The 14,602-nt window shown below is 48.5% G+C and overlaps 1 protein-coding gene across 1 annotated transcript in view; it reads left to right on the plus strand.

The window, feature by feature from the left end:
* The first annotated feature begins 3,095 nt into the window (after positions 1 to 3,095).
* Positions 3,096 to 14,602, plus strand: part of LOC144175053 (uncharacterized) — an 81,873-nt gene continuing 70,366 nt past the window's right edge. The window contains exons 1-3 of the mRNA XM_077704092.1: positions 3,096 to 3,301; positions 3,380 to 3,491; positions 6,320 to 6,558. Coding sequence (XP_077560218.1) covers positions 3,425 to 3,491; positions 6,320 to 6,558 — 306 coding nt within the window. The 5' untranslated portion in view covers positions 3,096 to 3,301; positions 3,380 to 3,424. The remainder of the gene's footprint in view (positions 3,302 to 3,379; positions 3,492 to 6,319; positions 6,559 to 14,602) is intronic.

The following is a 14,602-nucleotide window of genomic DNA, read 5'->3' on the forward strand; positions in this document are numbered from 1 at the left end:
CCTTACGACAACCGACTGAACATGCTACGCCGCTGATAATTATGCTGGAAGTTAAGTGCGCACATGACAAATACACGTCCTCTCATCCAAATCAAAGCTTACGACGGGATGCACTCGCCGCTGCGCGCAATGCCTACTCAGAACTAAGGGTGGACCACGGTCGGGGAAGGAATACGCATTTATTCGAAAGTGACCGCTCAAGCTTGCGCAGACTTTAACAGAGCAAGAACAAGCATTCAGAAACTTACCTCGCAAAAGAGTGATGGCAGCGTCGGCCTGAAGTATGGCCGTTCAAATCTATGCAACCAAACTTTTCTCCTTTCTGCGTCGCGTTTCCCGGACGCAATAACGAAGTCTTTTGCCCTCCCTGACGATATTCGCGCTGCCTAAGGCACAACGCATCGGCACCGAGAAGCAACATAAAGCGACACCGATGCGACATTTGTTCGGAGCAGCTAATTTTTACTTTGCTATTAGCTGGCGCCTACGATAAAGCCGGCACTGAAGCTCCGTGGCTCACCAGCCAGAAATGGCGCTGCAGCGGCGGCGTTGCGCAATGTCCCAGCCGGAGAGGCCGGCGAGGCATCGGCGAGGCGACCCAGAGGCGGAGGCAGAAGAAAAATACCACGTGACTTTCTGTTGGCCAATGAATGGCGGCGCTGGCCGGAGAAAAAGAAAATAGGAAAACACGGAGGAGGAAAGGAGCGCGGTGGAGAAAGGCGGCGAGATCATAGAATTGCGCTAACCTTAGTAATTTTAGGGGCCTTATCAAAACCCAAAGTCCCTGTATTTTTATACAGATGCCTTACCTAAACCAGAGCGCAGGAGCGGCGACAGCGTCGCGCTGCTAGTGTGGATGCTCCGCTGAGCGGCCCGGAAGAATACACACGCGCTTCGTGCCTTTGTCACGTCCTATGTGCGCACGAAAGGCACAAACAAGAGTGGTATGCTGTAGTTCGGTTCCTCAACGGTCAATGTTCAGCATGGAAGGGGCAATAAGTTTTCATTACTACGCTAAAAAAGCGGCGACCCATCGAATCTCAGAACGGCCGCAATAATGCAGAACGCCGTGGCTCGCAGAGATCTTTCCAGACTATGACTTTGAGCCTTCAATATAGAAACAAATCATAAATCCTCTATCTCTGTAATTCAGTTTACAACAGCAATTTCAATCGCTTTCACTGGTAGCATGACGCATTCTGAATTTGTGGGATGCCCTGAAATGGTCCCAACTGCCCCGACATTCTTTCTAAGAGCTTACGATATTTTTTGTGCGCTCGAAAGGCAACATAAAATTACTGAATTATAACCAGCGCAGAGACATAAATGCAACCGTTCTAATGGGTATTTTGCGCTCAGCTTTAGTTAAAGGAAATTTTAGCGACTCTGAAGGCAGGTTTGATGAATATATACGGTGTCGGATGACTTATTTACGACTTTCGTCGCAAGTGAACTTGCGCATTAAATTGCTAACGCGCAGTACAATCAACATCTCATGTTTAGCTAGACTTGCAAAGTGGCAAGCAGGTTTACAGGGTGTAAACCAAGCTTCTGGGCACAGATTTGGCTGCACTGTTGACCATTTGCGTTCCTTTTAAAATCGAACAGGTGCCTAGAACAGATATGTGTTTGCATTCTTGCGTAATGTCGCTTAAGAACAACTGAGATGGCCAATGAAGTTGCCCTGTTGCGGATGTACTAAAACGTTCCTTTTTATTTCTCGTTGCGAAACAGCGCAACCGGTTCCCGGTAGCTACTGTCTTTTGTAAACTCAACCTTGCTTTTGTCTTGGTATTTAATTCTTGAGGATTGGTTGAAAAAGGCAAGGATAAAAGTTTTCTGTGAATTTCATTTTTTTTTCTGGAAAGGGGGGAAGGGGGGGTTCTGCCAGCGTTCCAAAAGCAGCGAGAAGAGAATGAATGTAACGCGAAAAGCCAAACGTTGGCTTGCAATTGAAAGTACTCCAGGCGTCATGTTCCGTAGCGGTGAAAAAGCAGTACTTCAACAAGAAAAAGCCATTATTTTCAAAAATGATTAACCTTCCTTTTGTACGAGTCACCTTTTTCAGAATTGTATTAAAAGCATTGTGGGAAAAATGAAAGAAATACAGCGAGTCATGGCACACACCCTCCACACATGCGGGCAAAAAAGTGCATTATATTACGTGATTTTTCCTCTTTCTTTAAACTTAGGCCCACCTGAAGAGGTTAAGACGTGACCATATGAGGCATTTGGTTATGCTGAGTGAAACACATTTCTGAACAAGGTGATTTTTGAAAATGGGATATATAAAAATGACACACGAAATGTCCCAAGACAGACGCAAACTCACAGCTGCATAATTTTACCCAGAAATCCCCCCGATACACTCTTGCGCATCCACAGAAACGTATTTTAAATAATTTGTAAAATTAGCAACACAGTATATATAGCAACGACTATCAAAAAATGGTATTTATTTTGAAAAGGTATACGGGGAATTCCATCACGCAGGCGCTTGCGGGTGTAAAATACGTCTCCCGTAATGTATGGGCGATATCGCACGGGTTGTGTGTCGTGTAATTGTTTTTGTTTGTTTCTTCCTTCTATAAGGACACAGCGCAATTTTGCAATGGTGTGGCGAATGCACGGGTATGCACAGGTCTTGTCGCTCGATCCTTACCCGTTTCGTGTACTAAACTTTTATCCTTTAAATAGACACCACGCCACCTTTAAAAAGCACCCTTTGACGTTTCCCAAAGGGCAGACGACTGCGCTCATCAATAAGCAAAGGACAGTGTGTCAAAGCATCGTTTATAATACGTTTCACACTGAAGCGATAACCCCGGCGAAGATGTTTCATAGAATTAAACCAGCGCATTAAGCCGCAACGGCCGCTGAGTATTGCGTTTCTAGAGGAAATTCGCAAGCAGAGGTAACTATGTCATTGCTTACTGCCAAACAAGTACACATGTTGGTTGTTTTATCGTGTGCAGCACGCGTCTTGCGCCGCGCGCAACATTAACGAGCAGACGATGCGAGAGCGCCATCTCGGTCGATCTCGGGGCGAATTTACCTCCTGGCCCGCTTGAGCCTCTGATTTTATGCACAAAAGCGAATTTCCGTGCAGTGTTACTGCGCTCTTAGCGTAATTTTGCACACTTTTTGCGAAAAGAGCTGTGACGAAAAACAACGACGACGCTGCGAAGCCAGTGAGAAGTCGACACAAGTCGTTACCGAAGCCACAAATCTTCTGGTGCCGCCGCATGCAAACCAAGTACAACTTCTCGCGAGCTGTTAGCGTCCGCCACCCGATAACTAGGTATGTATTGTATCCGTGCTGTACGTTGTTCTCCTTTTTATTTGCCGCCACTCACTAACTGCCTCCGCTTTGTCGCAGTGCTGGTGCCTGAAACGACGCTGGCAGCGCGCTTCCTGAGAAACAATGCGGCCTGTGGAGATCTTGGTGCTGGAGCACGCCCTCAAATACCAAATGGGCAACGCCGTGAACGGTAGCATGTAGCTTATTTAGTAGCGCGCGTTCGAGCGCAGCACTCGGATGTGACATAATGCCAGTGTTTTGTTGCCGCAACCAAAGATACTGAATGCGGGGCGCCCTAGTCCTGCACGCTGCATCGTTGTGTCGACCCCACTTGGTCAGGCTGGAAGATCTTGTTGTGTGCAGAATCAGGAGCTGAATAAATAACTTCTCCGTGATCCTGACGGCGCCTTAGATCGGCGTAGACCGTTGTCAGTAGCGGTTTCCGCCACTGTAGCTGTATCCGGATTACAAACGCTGCTTCCCCGGACGCCGCTTGTAGCGTCCGCGAGCTGCCATTTCGCGGACGCTATAGTGACAGATCCGCTCTCACGAGGGTACACATCTCGTACTAGCTCATCCTATGATTTCTGAACGAACATTTTAGCCCTTATTTCAGGATGCCCCACTCCTTGTGTGAAGACGCGCGAATTTTGTAGGGCCCCAAACATCTCTCCCAACCGCCTTAGCTTCACAACCGGGTGGAAGCCTTTGCTTAGGCTTAACTGTTTTGTTACTTTTGAACTTCCCGCCTTAGCTCTATAATTGTTTTGAAGGACAGAATTGATAGCTCCGTTGAGGTTAATTTTAAATCCGCAGTAAAGGATTCGGGGCTGGTTGTTTTGGCGGCAGCAAAAACTGCACGGTTGATTGAATGTTTATTGAGACCCCGAATTTGAGGAACTGTCGAGGGAACCTGTTATGAAGCAAACTAGCGAAATATAAAGTCAGGGTCTATTGGATTCAGCCTGCACCTCTTGAACCAGTTCACAGCGGTGCAAAGCGAGTTCGGAACCAGACCTGCACATTTTTCGTCTGCTTCTGCACCTCCTCGGCAGGGAGTGCAGGCAAAGCCATGAACCCGTCCTGCACCCGTCGGCACCACCGGTGAATCGAACGGCGCGGTTCAGGTGCCGCGAGCTGCACCGCTGAAACGAACGGCGAAGTGCGGCACCGCCTGAACTGGTTCACGCGGTGCAGGTGAAACGAATAGACCCTCAGATAACAAATGGAAAAAGCAACCACAGCCTGCAACATTGTTTCATATAGCTTAGATAAATGATTATACATCTTCAAAACAAATTACCAGAGCTGGTTATCACTCATTTACAAGGTATTGATGCTTATTTACTATTTTCAATAAAATAGAAACAAATGCACTCATGTTTTTGTTCAGTTAGGAAGGAGGTTACAGCGTGTGACACCATGAATTGTGAAGGGATTAGCCATAATTCGTTTTTATTTTACTTTTAGTCTGTAAAATGATTGTTCATATTGAGTATGAAAAAAAAATGCTATACCTGTGCTACACGAGCATTTCGAAGGCCTTTGAGTCGGAGGTCGTTTGACTGAAATGAGTCTTTTGAGCTGCTGCACGACGTTTTTCAAAGGCATTTGACTGAAATGCCATTTGAGTCGAAGGAGGACATCTGACCTTTGAAATCCTCAAAGGCCTTTAAAACGCGAACGGTCGTACTCACTGGAGCAGTTTCTGCATGTCATTTTGAGATTCTCAAAGGCCTTCAAAATGCGAACGGTCGTACTCAGTGGAGCAGTTTCTGCAATAACAAAACAATTATTTATGAGTAAAAATTGGGGTTTAAAGTGCACCATCTTGATAATATCTCGCTTGTTTTTGTTTTCTATCACTTGCTCTACTCTCAACACCTGCACTGCGAAAAAAAGAAAGAAAAAAAACGGCTGTCAGCTCATGTTTTGTGCAGGCTTGTAGAATGTTATAAATTTGATCACTAAGAACTGTTTTTTGCTCATTTTAACTTTGCAATTAAATTATTGTCAATAATGAAACGGCAGCAGTGGTGACATCACTGGATCCTCACGACCTTTGTAGCAGTTGTGCAGAGCGCCTATCTGTGGTTCACATCCTTATTACATGTAGGGCACTGAACACAACACAATGCACACATGTCCCTGAGCTCTGCAGACAACACATTCCACAGCACCAATCACATTTTTAGGCGACGATCCAGTAGTTTCTGTCAAACGCGTTTTGAAGTATTTATCAGAAGTTGAGTTTCTAAACCTCATTTCATACCACGCATAAACACAACCTGACCTACGCGAGCCATCATCCGTGTCTTTCATTGATTTTACTTTTGTTCTTCCTAACCGATTTTAGTAGTCACCTTTTCATCTGTTCGCACTTTTTTGCCCCATTTGGCCTTGCACCATTCAAATCCAACCATCATCATCAAACAACCAGCTAGAGAAATGCTAAGGTAGTGTTACATTCAGTGAAGGAAAAATCTGACATTCACATGAAATGCAGCCGTATGGCTACAAAGGGAAAAATAGGACAGCTTTCTCAGGAAATTGGGAGTTTGAAAAAAATTCTCGGTCCAAGATATACTGCATTCTAGGACCTTAGTTAAGTATCCTGTTCAGCTGCCCAAAGTTTCTAAGGAAGCTGCACACCTTCACTTTGTATGGCTGCATTTCAGATGGATATCAGATTTTTCCTTCAAAGTATGTCTGCGGTCAGACGGCAGTTGTGCAAAGTTTAGGCAAACAGTAGTTTGTTACAACCCGGCTTAGTGGCTAAGGTGCTGAGCCCAAGGACACGGGTTCGATTCCTTTCCGTGGTGACTGCTTTTCAGGTGGGGGCGGAAAGTGAAATCGCCCGTGTGTCAAGTCGAGGTTTAGGCGCACATAAAACATCCCGTTCAGGGGGTGGAAATTAATCCTTAGCCCTCCCCTATGGCATGCCTCATAGTTCAGGTGTAGCTCTGGTGCATTCAACCCCACAGTCAGTGTTCCCCTCTGTCCTCTCTTGTGGTGCAGCCCTGCACGGGCGCGGCAACAAGCAGACGCTGGTGTACAACCTGAGCTCGCCATACATCTGCCTGATGTACCTGGTGCACGTGTTCAAGGGCTACCTGAGCTCCTCGGCGGCCACCATGTCCACCTGGGACCCGTGCGTGCTCAAGGTGCTCATCGACGTCTTCCAGGACATGTACTCGCGTGAGCACTTCACCTCTGAGAGGACCCTCGTGCCCCTCATCCTGCGCACTCGGCTGCTGGTGAGCATGACCAAGAAGCCACCATCTTCTTGAAAGTGTGTGTGCAGTGAGTTGGCCCTCCAGGTGTGGCTTATGTTGAAGTTTCACGTGCAGTAGCATTTGTGTAAAACCGGCTTGTGCGGTTGCATTGTGTTCATCTGTAATGTGATGCCCTTGCCATTGCATCAGTCTGTAACGAGCAGAGAAAGTTGTGGAGAGTGTAAGAGCAATGTGGCTGCCCTTGGTGTTCTTCGTTTCCCCAGAGCAAACTTTCTTATTCATACCCCGCATGGGGTACCTTGGATAATCTTGGTGACGGTATTGGCGACACCGCGTACCCCGAGCCCCCATACTGACGCTGTAACCGACCGTCGTAATGAGTCTTAAAGGAGCACTGACACGAAAATTTTATGTTACACTTTTATTGTTTTATCGATGCCTAATGGTCTGGCCAACCTAAAACAGCACTTCAAATACTTCAGCGCGCGATAGTTAATTACATTGAACGGCCTGAAAATCGTTTGTTTCAAATTTCCGCGCTTTCATCCCGAACGGCGCATATGACAGACTCCCTGCCTGACCTCACCGCTTCGTGCGGACGTCACCGGCGCCCACTTGAGAGGGTGTTGCGCCCACTCGCCGTTCGTGGGGCCGCGCGCGTGAAGTGACGTCACGAGTTTTTGACGAGCGCTGTTGCGCCACTTCTTTTTCCTCTCCTGGAGTGATGTCACGCTGATGTCCATTTGCTGAGTGCCGCTCCGCGCGCTGCACCGTTGGCGCGATAAATGAGATCCAATTGAACTATGTTCTTCGCGTCTCAGGCCGCTCATATTTCAGCCAGGGTGTTCTGTTGAGTGAAGGAAGTGAACTGTGCAATAATATTAACGCCGAAAATTGGTGTCAGTGTTCCTTTAAGGTGAAGGGTAGAAACTTCAAACGGTGGCCGTTGGAGCCCAGGTCAAGCTCTGGCGGATGGGCTCCCTGTCTGTTTACCAGGCAGGGAGCTCCGGGACCTCTCTCGGTATCAGGGCAACCTGAGCGAAGAATGTACCCCCGCCCCTGCTTATATACTATGCCGTATGGTATTTTCAAACCCCTCCCCAAACGTGAGCGGTCCCTCAAAAGGGACCGCACCGAAGTATCATTTCTGTCCTTACCAACAATCTCTCTCCCAAAGCCAGCCAACTATCCCCGCTTCCTGATCATTGAATCTGTAGAAAAAGAAAAGCCTGTTGCCTCTCTGTGTGTGTTCTTGGTCACAAAGTTCATAGAAGGTATAATAAGAGAATCCTACAAAGAAACAGAGAACCGGAGAACTGTTGGTCGAAGTCAATACCCAGCAGCAGGCAACAAATCTGAGCCGGACACGCATTGCAGATCTTGGCATCACGGTCACGCCCCACCGAAGCCTTAACACCTCACGGGCGTGATCTCAGATCCTGACCTCATGAATGAAACCGAAACCGATCTGCTGGAGGGCCTGAAAAGTCAGGGTGTAACAGCAGGGAGGCGCAAAACGATACGCAGAGAAGACAAAGAAATTCCTACCAAACACCAGATCTTAACCTTTGACCGGTCAACACTTCCAGAATAATGCAGGATACATTCAATGTTCAGTTCAGCAATACATCCCTAACCCGCGACGCTGTTTTAAGTGTCAGAGGTTTGGGCATAGTACCAACTCCTGCGTGGCCGGCTTTAGGTGTGCAAAGTGTGCCCAGCACGATCATCCATCTGACAACTGCCCATCACAAACCCTCATCTGTGCTAACTGCCAGGGACCCCACGGGGCCTACTCTAGAACATGCGAGAAGTTCAAACAGAAGAAGGAGATTATCAGGGTAAAGTCACTGAGAAACTTACTTTCCCAGAGGCGCGAAAGAAGTTCGCTTCGCCTCTTTCCCCGTGGGGAGATACGCCGACGTAGCTCGCCGGGGGGCGGAGCGCCGTCTGGTTTCGGCGGGGGCCCAGTACCGCGAGTCGGACCTGGTCCCGCTCTCACCCCCCCTCGGGTTGCCTCCGGCGGCCCAACCCGTCACCACACCCACCGCCTGCCCAGTCAGCAGTGGCTGTGGTGGCAACCACGTACAATGGGGATGCTGCTGCATCCACTGTTTCCTCTCCACCGGCCCGAAGCACATGCGAGGGCATGGCAGAGATGGAGGCGGAAGAAACCGCAGTAGTTCCCACCCCCGCCGCACTCCCTGTGCCACCCGGGGTGCTCCTGACGCCCTCGGCGGTCGCGGCCAAAACGAAGGGCACCGCAAAAGGTGCCAAGTTCGGGAGGTCCGGTACGCCTTCCAAATTTGATGATGAAATGGATGTGGGACCTTTCCTGTCTCTTTCGCAGCGCAAGGAGCGGGTCCCTCCATCTAAACCTCCAGAGAAGGTAAAAAAAACCTGTCCCAAGAGTGCAAGCCCCGAAAGACCTTACGTAAATAGTCACACTCCAGTAGCTCTAACACATCTTAATGGGGAGAGAAAACATAGTTCAATGGAACTGTAGAGGCCTTCTGAATAATCTTGATGACGTGTATGAGATTCTTCGTGCTGATCAGCCAAGTTTAATGTGTGTCCAAGAAACACATTTAAATTCCAATCAATCAAATTTCGTAAATAGCTATATCGTGTTCAGAAAGGATAGGGTCGGCTGCACACACTCTTAGGGTGGTGTAGCCATAATAGCCAGAAAATCCCTAGCATGCCACCCTATCACTCTCAACACCGTCCTTGAGGCTGTAGCAGTACGCAGAATAATTTTTAATGGGTTGATAACGGTATGCTCCATTTACATTCGTCCTGATTTTGCACTTTCGAGCTCTGACTTCGAGGCGCTGGTTGACCAGCTGCCCAAACCATATATCCTCACAGGCGACCTTAACTCTTTTGTTACGGTGGAGAAATGACGGATTTGGAGTGCTTCCACAAAAAAATTTATTTCTCTTGAACAATTGGACACATTTAGTATTGTTATACATGATATTGTAGCTATTAGTTTGCCTTTTCATATATATATAATAGCAGTGTCATGAGAAATACAATTATTCAGAGTTTATGTCAAATAAACAAAACAAAATACACAAAAGTAAAAACGCATGAATAAGTGATTGTACTAAGCCAGAAAATTATTTTAGAAATTTTGAAATATACAAACTGTTACTAGTTTCCTTAGCTATCGATTCATATATACATCAATACTGTGCGCCATGTCGTGAATATCTCAAGGACCATCAATCTAGCGGCCTTGGCGGCTGTGCCACTGAGCAAAGCAGTCATGCGAAGGTAGAAGGCAAAGATAAATATTGCATGTGGAGCAGAAGACGTTCATTCTTTCGGTGCCTTTGTTCTTTCATAGCGGAGCTTGCAGTTTATTCTCTTCATTCTTTTTGGCTGGTGTCAAAGAGGATCTAGGGGTGAGAAGGGGGCGTGTCCTTGGGAAACTTTATCATATTCAAATTCTTCTGAATTAGTTCTTCTCTAAATGCCAATTGGTCAAAATAGGTGCTTCTTGAAAGTTCTGGGTTCTACAGTTAAACCTCGTTATAACGAGACAGGCTATAACGAAATAATGGATATAACGAGCAAATCGTAGTTCCCCTTGAAAGTCCCCATAGAAACCAATGTATTTAAAACCTCGTTTTAACGAGGTAAAATTTCCCCGTTACGGGCTATAACGAACAAATTTCGTTGAGAAATCAAATTTTGAGCTAATTTTACAACAGTGCGCAACACTGATTTGAGACAGTGTGTGACGTGGCAACTGTATTAGCAGTTCAAAATTCCCGCCACGCGCACGAAGCTGGCTGGTGCGCCATGCAGACGCTGCGCCCGCGAAGCCCCCACCCCCTTCTCGCTGCGCACGGCATGCAGACAATGGGGCCCTTCGATTGACAGTGTCAGACTCACTGCGGGCTCCCCAGAAGCAGTCCGCCGTTCGATTTTCCCACGTATCCCTATGGCTTCGGGGAATCCGCGGACTATCCGTGGTGAGCCCGAGAAGAACCCCAATGCACACGGCGCGTGCGGTTGCGTCGCCTTCCTCTTACCCCCCCCCCCCCCTCTCCTCCCCTGTTTGTATCGCCGACGTCGCTGCGTAGCTGTGTGTGCGTGGGTTTTGGCAGTCTTCAGCCTTATCTTTTATCGTACTGCCGGCGTGATTCCAACAACGCGATTGCGACTGGCGGTAAGCGAAAGCGAAAGACTATCACACTTGAACAGAAGACGGCTATGATAAAAGCCGTTGCATCGGGCGCGAAGGAAGGCAAGGTGCACTCCGTGGTAAGGTGGCAAGAGACTTTGACGTGTGGACGAGTACGCTGTCCACCATCGTGAGCAACCGAGAGTCCATCGTAAGCGCTGTTGCACATGGCTTGAAAAGAAGCGCTAAGGACGGCGTCGGAGGCACTAGATGCGGTGGACGTGCTGCGTCGCTACTTCGGCGTGCACGAGGGCGGCGAAGATGGCGTGAACGTAGCGGCCGCAGCTGAGGGAGCCATCGCTCGCATCAGGAAGGTGCATCAATGTCAAGTCTGTTTGAAATACGAGTTTTGAACTGCAATAAAGTAGGTTCGTGACTTTTCCTTTTTACTTCCGGAATGTATTTATTTTGCCGACTATCGCCGTGCAGCAAGATGCTATTTCGCCTGCTTTTTGTTTTAGGTAACTACAATGCATAATATTTGCAGTAAATGTCGGCTATGGCTATAACGAAGTATTGGCTATAACGAGCAAATCGCAGCACCTCTTCAATTTCGTTATAACGAGGTTTAACTGTATTTTTGGTGTTCTTGGAAGAGAATGAAGGCGTTTACGCACGCGATGTCAATACAGTGAAAAAACAGAGTTTTCCACCAACGTATGCATTTTCAGAGGACGTTGTATGTGCCAATTATTTGATCGGATTTGTCCACGCCTAACATTCCTGCGTTGTATTCGTGGACAAGGAGCGGCTTTGTGATGACTTTCAGAGCCCATTGTCCTCCCCTTTTCTCTCTTCTTTTGACAGGGACATGCTCGTTTGCTGTGTGCATGGTGCTCATCAAGTTCACAGCACACCAGTCTCTCCACTGCATGTAGAGTGTGTTGCCTTTTCGAATCCATCGAACATCTGCATGCTGTGCCTTTTTTTCCCATGAGGTATCTTTCAGTTCGGCTAAAAAGAAACGGTGGTCTTTGCGGGTTGTGCTGCATGCAAGAGTCTTGTGCTCGAAGTGGTGTTCAAAAAGTTTTGCGAACGTATAAAAATTATCCATGTAAATTTTGTACCCCTGATCGAGGTACGCTGTGCAAAGCCTGTTGACTACATCAAAGGCTAAGCCATGGGGCCCTGGTGTCTCACGCTTTCCAGTGTACACAAAGAATTGAAGTGTGTACCCGGTCCTTTGGATCTGCCAACACCCAGAGCTTATAACCAAATTTTGTCACTTTCTCTCGAATGTACTGCCTTATTTCTGGCCGGGCTTTAGATTTGACCATTCGTTCATTGACTACAAGAATCGGTCCCGTGGCATAACATTTGGTGGGAGAAGGCCAAGAAATATTCCTGTTGTCCGCCAGTATAGGTGGAGTCGCGGCACTTCAACAACGCCCATGTAAATGATGATGCCAATCAGTCTCAGCATCTCCAGTGGAGTGACTTCCTTCCAGGAGCCATCAGGTCTAGAGTATGTTTGTCGCTCTAAAACATGCATCCAGGCATACTTATTTGTGTTATCACACAGTCTTGACCACCTCCGTAGTGAAAAACAAAAGAAAAAAAATCCAGTGCTCTCGAGAACCGACGTGCGTCACTCCTCAGCGCTGCTCCAACCTGGGCAGCAGGCTGTCTCGAGGGTGAAAACTTGATACGGCACGGTGCATTTGGCAAAATATCCTGGCCGTACGTTGTCGAGACCCTAAACACAAAAGTAAAACTGCAGTCGTCAGATAAGAAGCACATTTTGTTTATAAATACAGCGCGGAGTCACAGCGAGACTTACCTGCCAGCGCTTGTTGACGTGCGAGGCACCTGAATCGGAGCTTCGTCGTCCGAACTGAAATCTGAAGATCGCACATCGTTGCTTGACCCATCACTGCTGCTGGAATCAGAAAAATCGACAGCAGGAGCGGCCGAAGTGCTTGCTACAGCAGTCAGACTGTGCGGAGCGCGGCGCGAACCAAACGCCATTTTCCTCCTACTCCCCTCTACCTTCGGTTCAAATTTCTCTTGCTACACCACCAGCACACGCGACACATAAACAAACAAAACCAAAACTGAAAGAGAAGTTGCCAATGAACACACCGGTTTTCAGATTTTGCGGGAGATTTGAAATCATCGGACACCGGCGTCCGATGACCTCAACACCGTACTAAAAGAGTTCATGCGCACAATTCTCTTTATGGCTCTTCTCGCACGGATGCCCGAGGTTGCCTGATAGAGAAATTTCTTACATCTTCAGGAGCATGCCTCTTCAACAAAAATAAGCCCACATACGTTGATATAGGACACAACACACACTCATATCTTGACTTGGCTATTGGCTCCGCATTTCTCTTTCTTCTTCTTGAGTGGGGTGCGGGCACTGACCCATAGGCAGTGACCACTTCCTTACCTCACTAACATATATAGGTAAAGGCCCATGCAGTCCATCTTCGCAGAAAAGATTTAATGAAGCAAGAGCTAACTGGAATAGAGACATCCAGAGAGAGAGAGAGAGAATAACTTTAATTTGAATCCACTTCGAAAGGAGGATGTACAACTTCTCCTCTTCCTCAGGTGGCGGCCAGGAGCCCGTGGGCCCCAGCGGCACCCTCGGCCAGCTGGATCATTTTCTTCTGGATCTGGGGGTCCGTACTGAGCAGCGCGGTCTCCCAACTCAGCGGTCCCGTTATGCCTAGCGATGATAGGATCTTTTGTCGCTCCTTATATTGTTCTACCATTGTATTCGCGTCGTCTTTCCCTGAGTGTGGGGGATCAGCTTGTGCTATGTCATTTGACACCCTGTTATTGTCGGTTGGGCCCGAGCAGGCCCAGAGCATATGTGCGAGATCCGCCTTGGCTTCTTTACACCATTTACAATGTGCATCGTACATTCCGGGGTAGCACCGGTTGTACAACGCTGGATTTGGATACCTATTCGCCTGAAGGAGTCGCCATGCCACCGCCTGCCCCCTTTCTAGTATTTTGTCCGCCGGCGGGTATTTGAGCCGGGAGCTTCTGTAATGGTCCAAGATTTCCCTATACGTTACCAATCGACCGCTCGCGGAAGGCCAGGGGTTCGAGGGCAGATTGACTCCGCCGTCAGCCTGTCCGGTTCCCTCCGACCCAGTCGGCGATGAAGGCGCCTTTGTTCTGCCGTCTCCGTGTGCTCCGATACACGTGGACTCACAGACGCGAGCTCGGATTGTTAATGCTCGAGCTGCTTCGTGAGCGCGTTCGTTGCCCGGGAGGCCAGAGTGTGCCGGCGCCCATAGCAAAGTAATGGGATTCTTGTTCAGTCTACTGATTGTGCTCTCCGATAGAGAGACGAGTACCTTTGTAGTCTCAAGCGACACGCGGCCTTTGGCGAAGTTCCTAATCGCCGCTTTCGAGTCACTGACAATCACGACCCTGTCTATGCGAGCTGTGACAGCCTTATTCTCCCCTATTGACCATGCTGGAGCACTGGTGGTGGCCGTCTCGAGGGTGAGTTGCAGCGCTGTGTCGTCCTCGAGATACCTGTCGGCGACTGCAGCTCTGATTGCCAGGGCGACTGCCACCTCCTCCCCCACCTCGGGGCTCGTCGTCCAGACCGAGCCGGAAGCAACCAGGTTCCCCTAATGATCCGCCACCGCAGCTGTCCAAACTACACTACACAACCATGAGACACCTACACATTGAAGAAGCTTCCCAACTACTCACGACGCACATCCTCGCCGCCGCCAAAAAGTCCATTCTCCACGCCTCTGGTGCCCCGCGCAACCAGAGGAGGCCGTGGTGGAATCAGTGGCGGTCCCAAGGGGGGGGCGAAGGGTGCGGTCGCCCCCCCAAAGAGGTCCTCAGTTTCTTATTTTTAGTTTTAAGCATTCCACTTGTGCGAAGTTAAAT

Source organism: Haemaphysalis longicornis, unplaced genomic scaffold, assembly GCF_048455015.1.
Source record: "Haemaphysalis longicornis isolate Haplotype H1 unplaced genomic scaffold, Haemaphysalis longicornis Haplotype H1 scaffold_1, whole genome shotgun sequence".
Lineage (NCBI taxonomy): Eukaryota > Metazoa > Arthropoda > Arachnida > Ixodida > Ixodidae > Haemaphysalis > Haemaphysalis longicornis.